This window comes from Octopus bimaculoides, chromosome 7 (genome assembly GCF_046866305.1).
Source record: "Octopus bimaculoides isolate indiv1 chromosome 7, ASM4686630v1, whole genome shotgun sequence".
NCBI lineage: Eukaryota > Metazoa > Mollusca > Cephalopoda > Octopoda > Octopodidae > Octopus > Octopus bimaculoides.
The window spans coordinates 85,092,906-85,113,518 of NC_142934.1; the positions used below are offsets into that span (position 1 = coordinate 85,092,906).

Consider the following 20,613-nt stretch of genomic DNA (forward strand, 5'->3'; position numbering starts at 1 on the left):
TATCGAAAAATTCATAAGGTACAGACATGCCTGTATAGTTAAGAAGCTCGCTTTGCAAATCACGTGGTTTCGAGTCCAGTCCTATTGCGTGATATCTTGGTCAAGTGTCTTCTGTTATAACCCAGTGCCGACCAATGACTTGAGAATGAATTTGGTCACCGGAAATTGAATGGAAGCCTGTCATATATAAATATATATCAATATATATAGTTATGTGTGTGTGTGTGTGTGTGTGTGTGTGTGTGTGTGTGTGTGTGGGTGTGTGTGTGTGTGTGTGTGTGTGTGTATCTTTGTGTTCACAACTTATCGCTTGACGACCGGTGTTGGCTTTTTTGCGTCCCCATAACTTCGCAGTTCGTCCAGAAAGACCGACAAAATAAATATCGGACTTTGAAATAAGTCCTGGTGAGATTTGTTCAATTAAAACTCTTCGGAGTGGCTCTGTGGTAAGTAGCTTGCTTACAAACCACATGGTTCCGGGTTCAGTCCCACTGCGTAGCACCTTGGGCAAGTGTCTTCTACTATACCCTCAGCTCGACCAAAGCATTGTGAGTGGATTTGATAGACGGAAACTGAGAGAAGCCCGTCGTATATATATATGTATGTATTTGTGTGTGTATGTTCGTGTGTCTGTGTTTGTCCCCCAACATCGCTTGACAACCGATGTGGATGTGTTTTTGTCCCCGTAGCCTAGCGGTTCGGCTAAAGAGACCGATAGAATAAGTAGTAGGCTTACAAAGAATAAGTCCTGGGGTCGATTTGCTCGACTAAAGGCGGTGCTCCAGCATGGCCACAGTCAAATGACTGAATACAAGTAAAAAAGTAAGTCAGTGCTCCCGCATAGCCGCAGACTAATGGCTAAAACAAACAAATAACTAAATAAATAAGATAAGATAAACCGAAGTGACCAACGTAATTGCTCAACCTTCCAGGAACCGCAGTAAATATTTTCCCTCTATTCGCACCCTACTGTCATAGTTAAAAGATGAAAAAGAAAAAAAATATTGACAAACTGTATCTGAAAATCGGAGACAGGATGGTCGCAGCTGGAGCGCCTTTGATCTTACGTCTGCACGGTTAGGACCGAATTGAAGCTAGACAGCAACATAAGTGAACAGGGATTTATCACTTTCTCACAACGGGATATGTGTTTAGTCTATTGAATCGACACGCCGGTACATGACAGCGGCAGTTATTTTATTGCTTTCTGTCTTCTCATCTCCCGCCCTAATTTTCCACTCCCTGGGGCGATGAAAGGTAAAGAGGAACCGGGCAATCTTATAAAACACAGATATTGGGGGGAGAGAGAGAGAGAGACGAGTGATGTCACTTAGTTTAAAGACAAGGGTATGCTTGATAGCTGAGCGTTAATTATTTTCGATTATTTAATCTCTGATAATTAGTTTATTTAATCACTTCCGTTTATGTAATCATTAGAGATATGCAAAAAAAAAAAAAAGAAAAAAAAAGAAAAAAGAAAAAAGTTTTTTTCTTTTTTTAAAATTCTGTAAATTTAAGCACGAAATTTTCAATTAGCATGATGCAATTATTAGCAATATTAATAAAGCCACAAAAATGAAAGTCACTTAATTTCAGAATACTTTAGAAAAAAGTAATTAAATTTTAATATTCGATATTAAATACTAGTAACTAGGTAAACCAATCGATAGGGACAGACATGACTGTATGGTTTAGAAGCTCGTCTGGCCACGTGACTTCCAATTCAATCCCATTGCGCAGCACGTTGGGCAAGTGCAGCAGTTTGTGCGGCACGTTGCGCAAATGTCTTGTACTCTAGCCCCAGGCGATAAGTATGCAGAAATTCGAAGTAATAGGGCGGCGAGCTGGCAAAAACGTTAGCGCACCGGGCGAAATGCTTAACGGTATTTCGTCTGCCGTTACGTTCTGAGTTCAAATTCCGCCGAGATCGACTTTGCCTTTCATCCTTTCGGGGTCGATAAATAAAGAAATAAGTGTCTTGTACTATAGCTCCAGGCCGTAAGCATGCAGAAATTTGAAGTAGTGCTTTGGTACAATGGTAAAACGTCTGTAATGTTTATAAAGAAAGATAGGCTAATGACGAAAGGCTCTTGATTATGGGTTATCCCTCGTCGAACTTGACCTTGGCCTAAATAAAAACAATGACAACAACAATAACATCCATTATGAGCCAGCTAGGTGTCTAAGAGCAAGAAACCCTTTGAATATCAGAGGTGAATTGTAAGTGCATAAGAACATGTTGAGGTACATCATTATTGGGAAAAATAATAAATCTTCCAAAATTCATTGTAAACAACATAGGCGTAGGAGTGGCTGCGTGGTAAGTAGCTTGCTTACCAACCACATGGTTCCGGGTTCAGTCCCACTGCGTGGACCTTGGGCAAGTGTCTTCTACTATATAGCCTCGGGCCGACCAAAGCCTTGTGAGTGGAGTGGATTTGGTAGACGAAACTGAAAGAAGCCCGTCGTTTATATACATATATATATGCGTGTGTGTGTACATATGTTTGTGTGTCTGTGTTTGTCTCCCCCCCCCCCCCACCAACATCGCTTGACAACCGATGCTGGTGTGTTTACGTCCCCGTAACCTAGCGGTTCGGCAAAAGAGAACCGATAGAATAAGTACTAGGCGATTTGCTCGACTAAAGGCGGTGCTCCAGCATGGCCACAGTTAAATGACTGAAACAAGTAAAAAAAAAGCGCAACATAGTTGATCTGAACCCGGAATCTTGAGGTTGGGAAGGAGACCTCTTACCGCACAGCCACACCTGCGCCGATTTATGAATTATTTTGAATATAAATATGTCGTAATAGGAAAAGTATTCGTCAGGAGACAGCGTGTCTTATGAACATGCTGTGTTAGAAAATGCAATATGTATATATCAGAGGAAGACTGAACTCGTCTCAGCAGTGACGAATTTCAAAGGCAGATGTGCATTTCTCCCTCGCGGGGTGCAATCAATAATGTGTACTGACACCCAATTTCGTCACAACAGCTTTATATATAAACAGTGTTGCAGGTAGCTGCCCCCTCTGAATAATATTCCATTAAGTGCAAGAGAAGCAGTGTTAGTTTAAAATAGAAATTTGTGTATCACATACAATGTAAATACATAGTGAAAAGAAAAAAAAATACTGCGGTATTCGTCCGGAAGATAGCATCTCTTCCAGTAGACGCGTTGCGTTTAAAAACACTACAAATAAATCTTTAATTTTTCCAATTCATTGACATGTAACATATATTAAACTAGCGACAGTACCCAGTTGTGCGCCGGTCAATTAATTCTAAAATATAAACAATCATATGAATTCACTACATTTTTGGATAAATTACTTTTAAGCCGACCGACCGTGGCCCTGGAATGATGAGTCATTCAGAATTGTTGTTTACGAGCAATTCTGTTTTTTTTTTTTTAATTTTCATTTTAGAAATTAGTATAAAAAATTACATAACCCACGATCAATATTCATATTGATCACGGTCTTAATCAATCTGAAACGTATAATGCAGAAATATGTGCAGTTATTTTATTTAGAAGCATTTTAACAGTGAAAATTCTATTGATGAGTAAATACATTTTATGTTCTCTAGTTTTGAATTAAAATAAAGCAGATTAACGTATTATATGTGTTGTGTCGACGCCCCCACGCGAAGAAGTAGGATCTCCCAAGACATATAAATAGAGGTAGTCTGGCCGTGTTAGGTGTGTTGAGTAGCAGTCGAGTAGCAGTTGTGTAGAGATCATCCGAAGGTGTTAGATAGCAGTAGTGTTGAGACATAACAATATGTAAATCAAGAGACCCTATGTTACTCCAAGTTGAGATCATAGACCCAACTATATATACAAATTTGAATTATTAGTTCTCTGGGGAACTGAGAAGTAAAGGGCGTAGCTTTCTCTGAAGAGGAGACAATAATCTCCGAAATAGATCTATCAGAAAATTCCCAATTACTTTTGGGTTGACATGCGAACATTACGATATTTACAAAAGTATTGTAATTTCAGAGCGAATGAAAGGCTTCCAAATAAATAACTGTAGATATTTCTACCGAATATAGCTCTCAGATGTTGTGATTTGGGATTTCTTCAATACTAATAAATATCTTTTAAATATAGATACATATATGGATCTAGTTCAATATACATCTACAGATGCAATGCTTGGACACATCGTCAGTGTTGTAGCCTGAAGTCATTGGACGTTTCTGGTCTTACAACATACACTCTTATACAGGCGACCCGATCTAAGCTGATTAAATCTAGGCCCGTGTTCAAGTGACATTCTACTAGTCATACCAATTATTTCTCTATGTTCTTGATGGCTCTTCTATTCGCTCCTGTAATGCCCTAAGTTCCACTAGCCTTACTCAGTGCACGATATGCAAAACCTCGACATCTCGTTCTCTGTCCATTCTTGAGGCAGTTTTCCATCAACTCCCACCACTTGGTCCTCTTCATTTCCTTTCCATCCTCTCCTCTCAAGAACATTTAACCTCAACAAGATTAGCTACCTTGTTGTCTTGGAGACTGAGATGATAACTGGTCTCCGTTACGCCTGGCTGACATATGCTAGAAGCTTGCTGCTTCTGCACATCAACTTCCATCACTCAGTCTCGTGTACTGTTGAAAGTAATTCCTCAGGTCTGTTCGTTGGACTCTCTCCCTCCTTGAAAAAGCACATATCTTTGGCTCTTGTGATTACATTTTTGCTGTCACTGATCTCTTTGTTGGTCACTTTAGTGTTTGTCTTGAGGAATTGGCCGTGTCTCCAGTGATAGCATCCGTCATCAGGATGAGAAAGAGGGTGTGTGCGTAGGTGTATATTAAACATAAACATACTTACGTATACACACACACACACACACACACACACACACACACGAACACATAGATTCAAAACAAGGTGAAGAAAATAACATTCAAATACCAGAAACAGAATGAAATAACGTTTTGTTGCAGTTGAAATGATTTAACACTTGGTTCCAGTATGTCATCAGTTTTAGTGACTCGACCAATTCCCAGCGTACTCTTTAGCCTCTGCTATTTCTATCGACCATTCCACCTTTCTGCTTTTCTCAGTCTACAGCCAAAACAGAACCAATGAGGAAATATTAAGAAAGGTAAAGAGGAAGGAATTTGAATTAGACACAATCGCACTTTTACCTTTTATTTTTTTTTTGTCATTGGGCTGTGACCATGCTGGAGCACCACCTTGAAGGCTTTTGATCGAACAGATCGAGCCCAGTATACGGCGGCGAACTGGAAGAATCGTTACCACGCCGCGCGAAATGCTTAGCGGTATTCAGTCTGTGTGACACCGGTTGAAATGCTTAGCGGTGTAACGGCTCCGTGAATTTGGACTATTACTTATTATTTGAGTGCGTCTATACAGTAAGTGCAAGTTTCCATTGACTGTTCTTGTGTGTTCTTGTTATAACTATTGTGTGATAGTCTTCGTTCGAAAACTATCGTGTGTTTCCCCTATGGGGAAACAGTAATTTCTGGTAAGATGCCGAATAGTGTATCTTCGTCTGGCGAAGAGGCTTCAACCGAGAGAAAAAATATAGAATATTTGTTGTTTGGAGAAGTTTCGGATTCTTCTGAAGAGGAGTTTCCAAATCTATCAAATTGTACCATTACAAGGAGGAACATAAATATGAAAAGCATACAAATGGAAGAAAAACAAAAAAGAAGTTTTGCGTCGGCGGCTGGAGGTGGAACCCGCCAGCTGTCGACAAACAAAAGCAACATATTAAAATATAAAGACATGATAAAAATGGAAAACGGTGTTGTCAAAGTTCAACCACCGGAAGAATTTTTATTAACAGAAAAAAGAACCCAATTATTTTTAAAGTTTACTGCAAAAAAGAACGGAAGATCGAGCGAGTGAGCGAAGAAAGAATTGAACAATGTCTAAAGCCCATTTGGCAGGACATTACCTATCTAGCAAGAGGCAAACAATTTGGTACCATTGAGGTACATTTAAAAAACATTGAAACTGTACAAGTGCACTCTGTAAAATCCTTGGAAACCGAGGATATAATTTTAATACCGATTTACATGGGGATGAGGACATCCAATGTAAAAATAACAAAGGTCCCACCTCAAATTGACCCAATGTGGTTGATGGCGGCGGTCCTGGCAAAGAAGGTAGATGAGGTAAATATACTTCAAGCTATCGTCACCGAAAAACCATATTGGATAGGCCACACGGTCCACTTATTAATTCAAGGAGAACAGGCTGTAATTGAACAGCTTCCAGAAAAAATAGAAGTTGGGGAGGAGTTGTTCCTCAACGTTTTTGTCGAGGGTCGAAAGCCCCGGTGTTTTTTGTGCGGCAAATTAGGCCACATTCGAAGGAACTGCATGGAAAATGAGGAAGACGAGGAAGAGGAGAAAGAAGAAAAAGAGGAAGAAGAAAAAGACGAGAAGAAAACAACAAAAAAAAAAGAAAAATACAATCAGCAGCTCAACCAAGAGTGGCGACTACTACAGAACAACGACCAAAAAAGACTGCAAGAAGAGAAAAAGAGGAGAAAGGCATAATAGCCGTATACAGTAAAGATACTGAACTAATGAGAGACATTCAATTAATTAAGACTGCAAAAAAAATAGATAACCCTTCGGAGAAATACAACAGCTATGACGTGTATGAAGTCTCAAATAAGACTCATAGAATTTTACAAAACAAACACCATAAGTCAGTATCATCTATGAGACTGGACTTTAATAAGTCTATATTTAATGGACTACCAGCCCCGATAACGCGAGAAAAAGAAAAGGTGGAGACCCCACCTCCACCTGATAATTCTGTAATGAAACAGGATTTTAACAAACCTATTTCCCAAGACCTGCCACCTCCGACCCTGTATCATGAAAAGGTGGAGAGTCCCTCTCCACCGGACAAGCCCTGATTAACAGGTAAGACATGTCTGTTCACATTGGTTGTTTAAATGTTCGTGGCCTGTTGTCTAGCTGGAAGCAAGGACGCTTCCTAAATGACATCAGGCTAGTTGCTATTTATGCACCCAATATTATGGGCCCGCAAAGTGAATATTTTCGTGACCTGGGCAAGTTCCTGGCCACGTCGCATTCGCTAGTATTGTTAGGAGACTTTAACACAATATGTGAGGCACACACAGATTGTGTTGGCTCGAACACGAACAGAAAATGTAACCCAGGCTTACGGGATCTGGTAAGTTACTTTCAGCTAGCAAACCCATATAGGTTGGAACACCCGAACACTCCACAGTGGACGTGGTCAAATAGTGACGGATCTACCAGAACATATCTAGATAGGATTTTAATTAGAGAAACAGATAAGTCTATAGCTAAGTGTCCACAATTTTTTCTAGTCAGCTACAGTGACCACAAGATGGTTACCTGTAAACTGACAATAGATAAGTTACATAGTCAGGGATCTGGTTACTGGAAACTCAATACGTCCCTTTTGGCGATTGAGGAAAACAGAAAGCGGATCAAGATGTTAATACAGAGGGCATTGACGGGTATCATCATTAATAACAAATGGTGGTACGCCCTAAAAAGAGCCATCAAATATGAGTCTATTAGGTTTAGCATAAGTTTAGCTAAGAAGGGATGTAGAATAGAAGATGGTATAGTTAAGGAATTAGAAGAAACCTGGAGGACTGGCAATGCGGACCAAGTGAAGGTGAAAAGACTGGAGTTAAACCAGCATCTTGAAGCCCAACACATGGGAAGTATTGCCATAGCTAAGTTACGTGCGATGGGAAGTGAAGGAATCAAGGCCGCTGGATGGGCCCGAGTGGTGGAAGCTCGGCAAGGAAATAGTTCCACTATACGGTCTTTGACGAACCATAATAGCGTCTTGATAAACGAACCCGAGAAAATGTGTGAGGCCTTTCGGAAGTACTTCGCCCAGCTGTTCGGGGGTGACGGTGGTCCTGATGGTGGGAGAGCCCTCGAGGACTTTCTTGCCGGTCTGCCGTGTCTCTCGGGGTCGGATGCTGAGTCTTGCGAAGGGCCAATCACGCCTGGGGAGGTGAAGGAGGCTTTGACCGATTGCAAAGCGGGTAGGTCACCGGGACTTGATGGTCTTCCGTATGAGCTGTATAAATGTATGCCAGACTTGTTCGGGCATCTGCTGGCTGACGTTTACACGAACTCTCAACAGAATGGGTTTATCCCCAGATCTGTGCGCCGAGGAGTAGTGACGTTGGTCAGAAAGGACCCGGACAAGGGGGACGTTATAAAGAACTTCAGGCCCATCACTTTGTTAAACGCAGAAGTGAAGATTTTGGCCAAGGTCTTAGCGAAAAGGTTTGCGAATGTCGCGGATGGTATAGTCGGGGAGGAACAGACATGTGCCATCCCAGGCAGAACCATTCAGGATACCCTCCATCTTATCCGCTATACCATAGAGAGGGTTGGTAATAAATCTGGCAAAGGTGGGGCACTGGTACATTTGGACCAGTCTAAAGCTTTTGATAGGGTTGACCATTGATACCTGGCGACTGTGCTTGCGCGGTTCGGCTTGGACCTTGGCTTCCTCAGGTGGTTTATTGCTTTGTACCACAACATTGACTCGATAGTTTGGGTGAACGGGTTCCTTTCGAAGCCGTTCTGTATCAGACGCTCGGTTCGTCAAGGATGTCCGTTCTCACCGCTTTTGTATGTGGTAGCTCTCGAGCCACTACTGCGGAGGTTGAGTGGCATTACGAGAGAACCAGGTCTAGAGGAGTTTGTTACGGCTTACGCGGATGATATCACTATCAGCGTAACCTCAGTAGCACGCCTACGTGAAGTGGGTAAGACTATTGAGGCTTACGAGGAGGTGGCAGGAGCAAAGATTAACCGGGAAAAGTCGGTCGGCTTACAACTCGGCACCTGGGTTGGTAAGTCGATGCCTTCAGACAGCGCTGTTGGGCGCTGGACGGAGGGACCGGTTAAGTTGCTGGGAGTCTGGTTTGGACCAGGCCTCCAGATAGAGAAGAACTGGACAGAGATATTGAGCAGGGTGGCTGCAGTAGTCAAGACCTGGTCTTGGCGGTGGCTATCCCTGAAAGGGAGGGCGGAGGTGGCCAATGTGTTTATCGCATCGGTCATTACCTACCGCTTAACCGTCGTGCCATGTCCGGATTCGTGGTTGATCAGGTTGGAGAGACAGCTCTTTCGCTTTCTGTGGAAGTGCAGGTCGCCACTTGTGAAACGCTCTGTCTGCTGTCAAAAGCCTTTAAAGGGAGGTTTAGGGATGCCTTGGTTAATGATGCGCAGGCATGCGTTGAGATTGAGGCATCTCTGGATTCTCCTGGATAGTGAACGGGTGTGGTCTCCGCTGGCCAGACAAATGTTCCCCGAGTTCAAAAGTTTTTGCGAACAGGAAGCCTGGTGTTCTCGTAGACCGAGGTCGAGTGAATGGCATAAAGAGTGTCGTAAGGCCCTCTTGCTTTTCCGGCGCTCGGGCAACGCCAGCGGTGGGGTTCCACGCGGATTTTATATAATGGGTTGCTAGAGTCTGAATGCGACGATGGCCTGGGGGCGACTTTAGGTCTCGGGTTTATTCAACTGGACAGCCTGTTTCACCGTACATTCAGGTTGAGAACGTTGGATAACTTCCAAAAGTCCTTAACCTGGCAATGCTACAGAGGTGCTTTGCCCGTTTGGGATAAGCTTGCAAGACACGGTAAGCGTCAGTCGCCGACCTGTCCAAGATGCGGGGGAGACAGGGAAACCGTCCCTCACGCTATTGTTCAGTGTCCGGAGATATCAGAAATGTGGGCTTATGCTGAACACCTGTTGTCCGGCGAAGGAAGAGTACAGCTGTCGACTGAGTCAATTATAAAAATTGACCCACCGGGAGTTTTAACAAACGAAGGTAAGAATTGTTTTCTTACGGTTGTAGCAATAGCGGAAGAGGCAGTATGGAAGACGAGGATAAAAGGAATTAAGACAGGCAACTTTATCTCTGGCCACAATTTACGTTCATTTTTTACTTTTCATTTGAAAAGGAAAGTGTGGCTGGAGAGGAGATGTCTGTCGGAGTGTACGTTCCAAAAGAGATGGAAGAATGTTGCACGAGTGTTGTGCGTGCAAGGAACCGTGTGAATAGTCAGAAAAAAAAGGAGAAACAAAAAGGTGCCAGCGAGAGATCGAGGCTTGGGGGGTCGGAGCGTGGCCTGATCATCGCTTCATTTGTGTTGTCTAACGTTCTGTTAATATCATTCGATTTTTCTATTTTATATAATTTTTAAAGTCATGTTTAATGTAAACCATTCGCATTACTGATCCCAATCAGTTGCTTTGTACCATTCTATGTTTGGCCCCCTGTGGGCAATAAAGAAATTGGTATTTCGTCTGCCGTTACGTTCTGAGTTCAAATTCCGCCGAGGTCGACTTTGCCTTTCATCCTTTCGGGGTAGATAAATTAAGTACGCACTGGGGTCGATGTAATCGACTTTATCCGTTTGTCTGTCCTTGTTTGTCCCCTCTATGTTTAGCCCCGTGTGAGCAATAAAGAAATAAGAAACGTTAGCGCACCGGGCGAAATGCTTAGCTTGACAACCGATGGCTGGTGTGTTTATGTCCCCGTAAATTAGCAGTTCGGCAAAAGAGTCCGATAGAACACGTACTAGGCTTACAAAGAGTAAGTCCTGGGGTCAATTTCTTCGACTAATACCCTTTATGGTGGTGCTCCCGCATGGCCGCAGTCATATGACTGAAACAAGTAAAAGAATATATATATATATACACACACACATACACGACAGGTTTCTTTCAGTTTCCATCAATCGAATCGATCTACAAGGAGACACTTGCCCAAGGTGTCACGCAGTGGGACTGAACCTAGAACCGTCTGGTTGGAAAACACATTTCTTATCACACAGCTACGTTTGCATCAATGAGAAAACTAAAATATTTTGGAGACTTAATTAGAGAATTTAAAAAAAATAATTTTCACAGATTATTAATAATAGAAGGCAAAATGAAAGGAAAGAGAAGACAGGAAGACCAAGAATTAGGTGGGAGGATAAGAATAAGAATTGGACAGGCTTAAAATAGAGTCATTATAAGAGTATTGTACAAATAAGACCGACATGGCGATTCGTGGTATCAATTGACTGTGAGCAGACGACACCTAATGTTGTTGATAGTGATGATGATGTCGTCCCTCTCCCTCCCTTACACTCTCCTGCATTTTCATTCTATCTGTCATTCTGTCGGTCTTTCTTAGTCTCTCTCTCTCTCTCTCTCTCTCTCTATCTATCTATGTATCTGTCTGTCTGTCTGTCTGTTTGTCTATCTATCTATCTGTCTGTTTCTCTCTCTCTCGCTTTATCTATCTATCTATCTATTCCTCTCTCTCTTTCTCCCTCTCTCTCTCTATCTATCTCTATCTCTCTCACTCTATATATCCATCTGTCTGTCTGTCTGTCTGTCTGTCTGTCTATCTGACTTCTGTCTATCTATCTATCTATCTATCTATCTATCTATCTATCTATCTATCTATCTATCTATCTTTATCTGTCGGTCTCTGTCTCTATATCCCTCCCTCCCTCCCTCCCTCCCTCAATCCACCTATCCACCCATCCATCACCCGTCAATCTCACACGTCTGTTGAACTATAAACACGTTTTCTTTTCACTATATTTAACATCACTCTCCCTCCCTCCCACCCTCCCTCAACCCCCCTCTCTCTCCCTTACCATTTCTTGTTAATATTTAAACACATGAAATACCATCAAACTCCCCAACTCCGCCGCCGCCGCCGCCCAAACCTCCTCGCTGCATGTGTGTCACCGTAATCTAAGCTTCTTCCATTGTTGTTCATGCTGATGTGCTTGTTACTCGCTACCACTGCTGCTGCTACCGCCATCTTCGCCGCCATCTTCGTCGCTGCTACGTCTCACTATTACTACTGCACATGTTACACGATACGGATGCTGCCGTTGTTGCTGCTGCTGCTACTACCACTACTACCACTACTACCACTACTACCACCACTACTACTACTACTACCATCACCACCACCACCACCACTACTACTACTACTACTGTTACCATCACCACCACCACCACCACAACCACCATCACCACCACCACCTCCGCCACTACTACTACTACTATCACCACCACCATTACTACTACTGTTACCACCACTACCACCACCACCACTACTACTACTACTACTACTACTACTACTACTACCACCACCACTACTACTACCACCACCACCACCACCACTACTACTACTACTACTACTACTACTACCACCACCACCTCCGCCACTACTACTACTACTACTACTACTACCACCACCACCTCCGCCACTACTACTACTACTACTACTACCACCACCACCTCCGCCACTACTACTACTACTACTAGGCATCGAAGGTGCCTCCACGTGGCTGGTAGACCAGCAACAAATCGCAAAATTTGCCTTAAAAATCACTTCCTATCGCACTTAAAAAAAACCAAAGCAAGAACACAATTAGTTGACGTACTCCTAGGTACATTGTGCATGAGTAAAAATAAATGATGGGAAGGTCATAGTTGGAACTCCTTTGATCGTAGGTTTTTTGTTTCTCAGGGTTTGACAAAAGGAGCGGTGGTTGCTAAGCAACAGCTTCCATAGCTACTGCTGCTGCCACTGCTGCCACTGCCACTGCCGCTGCTATTTCTCATCGAAGGGATCACCACGTGGTTGGATGCTCGATCGACAATAAATAGCAGTCAAATCCGTCTCGAATCCTTTCTTACTGTTTCTGTAAAGTCAGAAGAGCACATTGGTTTAATGTAGTCCTAGATACACTGTGTCTGAATGATGATAAACGATAGGGATGGCCATCGCTGGAAGTCGTTTTTGATCCTAGATTTCCTTTTTCGGGGATTGGCTAGGGGAGCGGTGGTTGCTAGACAACAACTTCCATAAATCCATCCCCCCCCACTACTACTACTACGACCACCATCACCACTACCACCAAAACCACCACCACAACTACAATTACTCTACTATTACTACTACTACTACCACCACCACCACAACCACGACGACGACGACCACCATCACCACTACTACTACCATCACCACCACCACTACTACTACTACTACTACTACTACTACTACTACTACTACCACCGCCACCACCATCACCACTACTACTAGTATCATTTCTATACAGTGCCGTTTGCCTTTTTCTTCATTGAAGATGAAATAGATGTTTTGTGTCATTGAAGAGGCTGTTGCGATTTTGCTGTTGTTTATTATGTTTTTTTACTCGTTTCTTTTTTTTCCCAGTCATTGGGCTACGGGCTTGCTGAGGTGAGAGGCGGGGGGAAGTGCCTTGAGAGGTCTGCGTTTCGAGCAGATCCGACTCAGTTACTCAGAAATCGGTTTCTATTCGCCGAATCGCTGAGCTAATGGGATGTAAGCAAACCAGCACCGGCTGTAAAGTGATGAGAGATACACAAACGCAAAGAGACAATATTTATATGTATGTATGTACGTATATATATATATATATATATATATATATATATATATATATATATATATACGCGCGTGTGTGTGTGTGTGTGTGTGTTTGTATAGATATCGACTTTAGGTCCCTCATATTTTCGAAAAACGATCCCTTTTGCTCCCTGGCTGGAGTTTTTCCCAGAGACCACGTGGTTTCTGCCAAATAGCTGACCAGTGCAGCGCTTCTACATATTCTACGGAGGCCACTGGCCAATCATATATATATATATATATATATATATATATATATATATATATATATATATATGTGGGAGAATTTACGAAGAAAAACAAAACAACAGAACGCTCGGGAATAGAGAAAGTCTTTGACGTTTCGAGCCTACGCTCTTCAAATGAAAGGAACACAGAATGAAACAAGGAGAAAAAAATATAAACGTAGGGTCGGTTCGTTGAATTAAGACTCTTCTCGGCCGCAATCTGACGATTGAAACGCATAAAATGTAACAGGCAAATATCCCACAAATGACATCTTATCGTTTTAAAAAGTAGGAGGGACGTTGACAGCTGAAACACCTTCGGTTATTGGTTTAACCAGGGCAGGGATGACCTTCACAAGAAGAACAACAACGAGAACAAGACACACGAGTGATACAGGGTCAAAAGGTACAGGCAGCAGCATCTCCGCTAGCATCATCAACTGCACGGAAACCATGGAAAGGAGTTGGGGGTGGGTGTAAGCCTCTACGCGGTCACTCGAACTTTCTAGAAGAAACAACCAAATTTCCTCGATCTACCGTGTTTAGTGAAAAAGAAAAAAAAAAGGAAATAAAAAGAAAAAGCGAAAAATAAATAGAGAAAGCTAGGCGCAGGCGTGGTTTTGTAGTAAATAATCTTGTTTCACAGGCATATGGTTCCGGGTTCAGTCCCATTGCGTGACACCATGGGTAAGTGTCTTCTACTATAGCCTCAAGCCGACCAAATCCTTGAGAATGGATTTGGTAGACGGAAACTGAAAGAAGCCTGCCGTATATGTGCGTGTGTGTGAGTGTATGCATATGTGTTTGTATATGTGTGTGTGTGTGTGTGTGTGTGTGTGTGTGTGTGCGCACCACCACCACTTGACGACCGGTGTTGGTATGTTTACTAATTCCACACTTACGGCAGGGTCTTCCATACTAGATTTACACGTGTCTAATGTGAGAATGTGAGAAATTTAAGACAAAGCATGAAGGACAAAATCTGAAGGTAGCATTATACTTAGGTATTATATATATATATATATATATATATATATATATATATATATATATATACTCTTTTACTTGTTTCAGTCATCTGACGGCAGCCATGCTGGAGCACCGCCTTTAGTCGAGCAAATCGACCCCAGGACTTATTCTTTGTAAGATTAGTACTTATTCTAATCGGTCTCTTTTGCCGAACCGATAGGTTATGGGGACGTAAACACACCAGCATCGGTTGTCAAGCGATGTTGGGAGGACAAACACACACATACATATATATATAAATATATATATACATATACACGACGGGCTTCTTTCGGTTTTCGTCTACCAAATCCACTCACAAGGCTTTGGTCAGCCCGAGGCTATAGTAGAAGACACTTGCCCAAGGTGCCATGCAGTGGGACTGAACCCGGAACCATGTGGTTGGTAAGCAAGCTACTTTATTTCATACACAACCACCCCTGCACCTATATATATATATATATATATATATATATATATATATATATATATATATATATATATATATATATATATATATATATATATTTATATATATATATATATATATATATTTATATATATATATATATATATATATTATATATATATATATATATATATATATATATATATATATATATATATATATATATATATATATATATATATATATATATATATATATATATATATATATTTATATATATATATACAGGGCGTCCACAAAGTCTGGCTACATGGAGTAAATAAAATCGTAAGATAAACAATTAAATATAAGAAATAATAATTTCTTAAAGTATGTGTTAATCCCCATGTACCCAGACTTTGTGGACACCCTTATATATATATATATATATATATATATAGATAGATAGATACACACACACACACACAATCTGTAACTTGATAGAAGGCTCCGAACGACCCGTCCTTTTTTGTATCGTCTAACTTTTCGGGTGTTTTGTCGCCTGTTACGATCCTGTTCCATTTTTTGTTTTGTTTATATATATATATATATATATATATATATATATATACAGGGATGCAGCACAAATTTTGTCAGTGACCAGGTCGCAGCAACATCGAGCGACGAAACTTTTTGACTCCATATTACAAAACGACATCCAGATGAACTTACATCACGGGGCAAGAAACACGAAAGAGGGCAGCACTATCGAACTTCTCCTTCACCAAAAGCTAATCACGAAAGAATATCTATTGAAAAGGTGATAACACAAGCGATGCCCCAGCATGGTGAAACTCATAAAGGAATAAAAGAGACAATAAATGCCTGTTTTTTTTTTCTTTCCATTTTGTGTGTCTTCAACGCTGCGATTGTTTTAGTTTCATTACACGACACGTGTGTGTGTGTGTGTGTGTGTGTGTGTGTGTGTGTGTGTGTGTGTGTGTGTGTGCGTACGTGCGTGTATATATTTGTATAAAGGCATGTGTGAATGCGCATATATATATATATATATATATATAAACAAATAGTAAATGAGTATATGCATATATACGTACAGGTATGTGCATACCGACATCCACCTGTATGTATAGGTGCATATCTGGGTACAGGACATTGCAAACAAACGTAGACGAGAACACACGAGCCACATAGAGAACATTTTACTTCATCAGCTACCCACGTTTTAACACCGGCGTTTCGACGAGCTTGGGCAGGACGCATCGTTAAAACGGCTCGTCCCATGGATCGCAGATTAAATTTGTATACGCAAATTAAATCTAGCCACACACACACACACACACACACACACACACACACACACATATATATATATATATATATATATATGTGTGTGTGTGTGTGGTAAGTAGCATGATTACCAACCACATGGTTCCTGGTTCAGTCCCACTGCGTGGCACCTTGGGCAAGTGTCTTCTACTATAACCTCGGGCTGACGAAAGCCTTGTGAGTGGATTGGTAGACAGAAACTGAAAGAAGCCCGTCGTATTATATAAATGTTTATATATATGTTTGTTTGTGTGTTGTGTTTGTATACTCAACATCGCTTGACAACCGATGCTGGTGTGTTTACGTCCCCGTGACTTAGCGGTTTGGCAAAAAGAGACCAATAGAATAAGTACTAGGCTTCCAAAGAATAAGTCCTGGGGTCGATATGCTCGACTAAAGGCGGTGCTCCAGCATGGCCGCTGTCAAATCACTGAAAGAAGTAAAAGAGTAAAAGAGAGTATAAATATATATATGTATATATATATCCATATTTATATTTATATAAATATGGATATATATATTTATTCATAGTTCTGTATGCTTCTTTGTAAATATTCTACACACACACATATATATATATACATACACACGTGTACATGGCGCGCACATACACGTATACATATCTTCAGACACACATACACACACACACACACACACACACACACACACACACACGTACTGTGTTAAAAAAAAAACTTCGATTTAAGGAGATCTTCCATAGAATCGCTCTCACGTTATTACAAATCTAAAACGTGAAAAAAAAAAACAAAGCAAAAAAAAGAAAAAAATCCACAAAATGAACACGAATCTACTACAGGCAAGGGATATAACTCCAATGGGTTCATCCAACCGATTTGTTTTTCTTCTTCAAATAAAACATGCTGTTACGCTGCTGAATATTTACCGGCGAAGTTAAAACCAAAACCTATCTGTTTCTCTTAAACGGCATTGTTTCCTACCACCATTATCATCATCATCATCATCATCATCGTCGTCGTCGTCGTGGTCGTCGTCATCATCGTCGCCATCATCATCATCATAATCATCATCATTATCATAATCATCATCATCGTCGTCGTCGTCGTGGTCGTCGTCATCATCATCATCATCATCATTTCCAGCAAACATTTTGAGCAGTAGTAGCGGTAACAGCAAAAGTAATAATAATAATAATAATAATAATAATAATGATAATAATAATGATAAAAGTAAACAACAGCTGCTGTGCAACAACAACAACAACAACAACAACATCCACGACAGACGGAACAGCAACGACACTGTCGCTAAACAGCAACAACAACAACTGCAAGATCAGCAGCGCCACCCAGCGAAAAATTACCTTAGCAGAAAGACAGACGGATTAATATTGCAGTAGCAGTAAGAGTTATAAAAGTTATTGTGACAGCAGCAGCAGCAGCAGCAGTAGTAGTAGTAGTAGTAGTAGTAGTAGTAGTAGCAGTAGTAGTAGTAGTAGTAGTGGTGGTAGTAATATCAGCAGCAGCAGCAGTGGTGGCAGTAATAGTAGAAGTAGGAGTAGTAGATATAATATCTGCAACAGCGGCAGAAGCAGTAGTAGCAGTCGGAGTGGCAGAAATAGTAGCAGTCATCAGCAGCAGTTGTAGTAGTGGTAGCAATTACTTAGCAATAACACAACTGGTAGTAGTAGTAGTAGTAGCAGTAGTAGTAGCAGCAGTAGTAGTAGTAGTGGCAGTAATAGTAGTAGTGATAGTAGTAGTCGTAGTCGTAGTAGTAGGGGTAACAGTAGAAGAAATTAGAAACAGCAGTAGTAGTAGTAGAAGCGATAGCAGTATCAGTCGGTGTAGTAGTAGTAGTAGTAGTAGTAGTTGCTGTTGTTGTTGTTGTTGTTGTTGTTGTTGTTATAGTATAGCAGAAGTGGTGGAGGTAGCGGTAGCAGCGGCGTCGGCGGCGGAGGTAGTGTTGTGATGCTGTTAGCGGTACATTGTTTTACATACATCACGATAATGACTCGGCGGCACTGGACATGAGCAGCTATTGGAAATGTCGAATGAGGAGCAGAATCTACTTCCTCTTGATAGTTATGACAGCTAGTTTAACCAGCATGGTGCTGTGTTCGCTCCTCTTCAACTGCTGCTGTACCACAGGTAAGCCTGTAACAATGCGGACTGCTACTTTTCTCTATGTACCTGTGAAATATCCTTCGTTTTCATCTTCATCATCTTCGTCATCATCATCTTCATCATCTTCGTCGTCATCTTCATCGTCATCTTCATCGTCGTCCGATGGTCATTTTAATAGACTCATAACGTCCAGTGATCTGGCTAAAATCCGGCCCGTCCCGGCGGTAGTGGCTTTACCAATACCGGCTGACCGAATGGAAATCGCATCGTCGGATTTTTTCATATTCTCGGCCGAGCATATTCCGGCCGCCTCTGTCCCCAAAACCGATTCTGTTGAAGATTCGCCGAGCAAAAAATCCCGTCAGAAAAACAATACTTCATCATCATCATCATCATCATCATCGTCGTCCTCATCATCATCATCGTCATCATCATCGTCATCATCATCATCATTTACACCGTTCAAAATCAAAACAGTCCGAAAGCAACAAGTTCGCTACAAATTAAAAGATGAAGAGGAAGAGGAAGAACACGAAGAAGAATCTAATCGGTTTTCTTCGACAAATAAACAATCAATACCAAACATTTTAACTGCACAACAAAAACACAATCCGAAATATAAAGTTAGAAGTGTACAACAAAACCCTAAACTTTTCCATTTTCGGCACCGAAATAATTTCAAAAGTGACGGCGCTATTAGTAACACACTCGATCTTCGTCAACTTCGACGAAGCATTGATTACAACAACAACAATAACAATAACAACAATAAAAACTATAACGATGGTGCTACTGCTGGTGGTGATGATAATGGTGATGAGTTAAAGGAGAATCGTAACGAACTTCGATTAATCGATAATGATCGTTTTGGAAATATGTTCGATACTGCGAAGTTATCGGATAAGAACGATGTGTGGCGGTTGGACGGAGGGAAAATCTCTGACCACAAAGGCCACCACAATCACCACCCCGCTCAAGAACTCGGTGAAAGTAACGGAAACTTTGTCCGAAATATTAAATCGCCCCGGGAATTACCCACCAATAAAGGTCCGATTTTAACCGAAATTAATAGTGATTATGTTAATCGTGAGAATGATAATGATGATGGTAATGAGGATGATTATGATGATGATGATGATGGGAAGAATGGAGATGGTGCTGTTAAATATAACGATGAGGTTGGTGTTGTTAATGTGAAATACGCTTTAAAAGATAACGAAAGGTATTTCGATGATAATGTTGGAAACAGCATTATCGAAGACGAAGAAGAAAAAGTTGACAAAACACATTTTCAACAACAACGGGTGGAGGATGTATTTTATTACGACTCAAAACCATCTTCGAAAATCGAACGGATAAATTTAATAAATTTAAAGAACTCGAATAGGGATTACCATTCTGTGGATTTGCCAAGTATATCGGAGAAGGAAGACGAATATAAGACATTTACTAAGCCGAATATGAAAGCTACCCAAGGAATAGAGGAAGAGAAAGATGCCGAAGGACCAGTTCTAACACCAGACCACCAAACTCGAAGACGGACGTTAAACTTTGCAACTTCACGTCAAAGAGAATCACCTGTCGCAGTAAAATCGAAACACTCGTTGATCGGACGGATTAAGATAAGAACGAGGACACCTAAAATAGTTAAGGTGAAGAATGTGGTGGCTGCCAGTTCTGGTATTAAAAATAATAGCAGTTCTAATCCATCAAAGAACGTTGTAGCGGCTGTTGCTGCTACTGGGACGGCGTCTTCTGTAACGAGTAACAACAAAAGTAAAGTTGAAGCAAGTACATTAACGAATCTACAGATTTTACAAAATGTCAGCAAAAAATTACCCCAGGCAATTATAATAGGAGTTAAAAAGGGTGGAACGAGGGCAGTTTTGGAATTTCTTCGTCTCCATCCTAATATAAGAGCACCTGGACCGGAACCACATTTCTTCGATCGGAATTACGAAAAGGGTATTGAATGGTACAGGTGAGTAATAAACATAGATTTATCGATTTTCATTGTTTTATAGTGAGTTAGTTGTCAGTCAGTCGT

At 41.2% G+C, this 20,613-nt stretch overlaps 1 protein-coding gene across 5 annotated transcripts in view; it reads left to right on the top strand.

The window, feature by feature from the left end:
* The first annotated feature begins 18,005 nt into the window (after positions 1-18,005).
* Positions 18,006-20,613, top strand: part of LOC106874267 (uncharacterized) — a 150,290-nt gene continuing 147,682 nt past the window's right edge. For 2 of the 5 annotated variants that reach the window (XM_052969779.2, XM_089355593.1), the window contains exon 1: positions 18,030-20,547. In XM_052969779.2, the coding sequence (XP_052825739.1) occupies positions 18,470-20,547 (2,078 nt within the window). In that variant the 5' untranslated portion in view covers positions 18,030-18,469. Of the gene's footprint in view, positions 20,548-20,613 lie in introns of all 5 variants that reach the window. The other 3 variants (XM_052969778.2, XM_089355591.1, XM_014921929.3) reach the window with 3 other exon arrangements.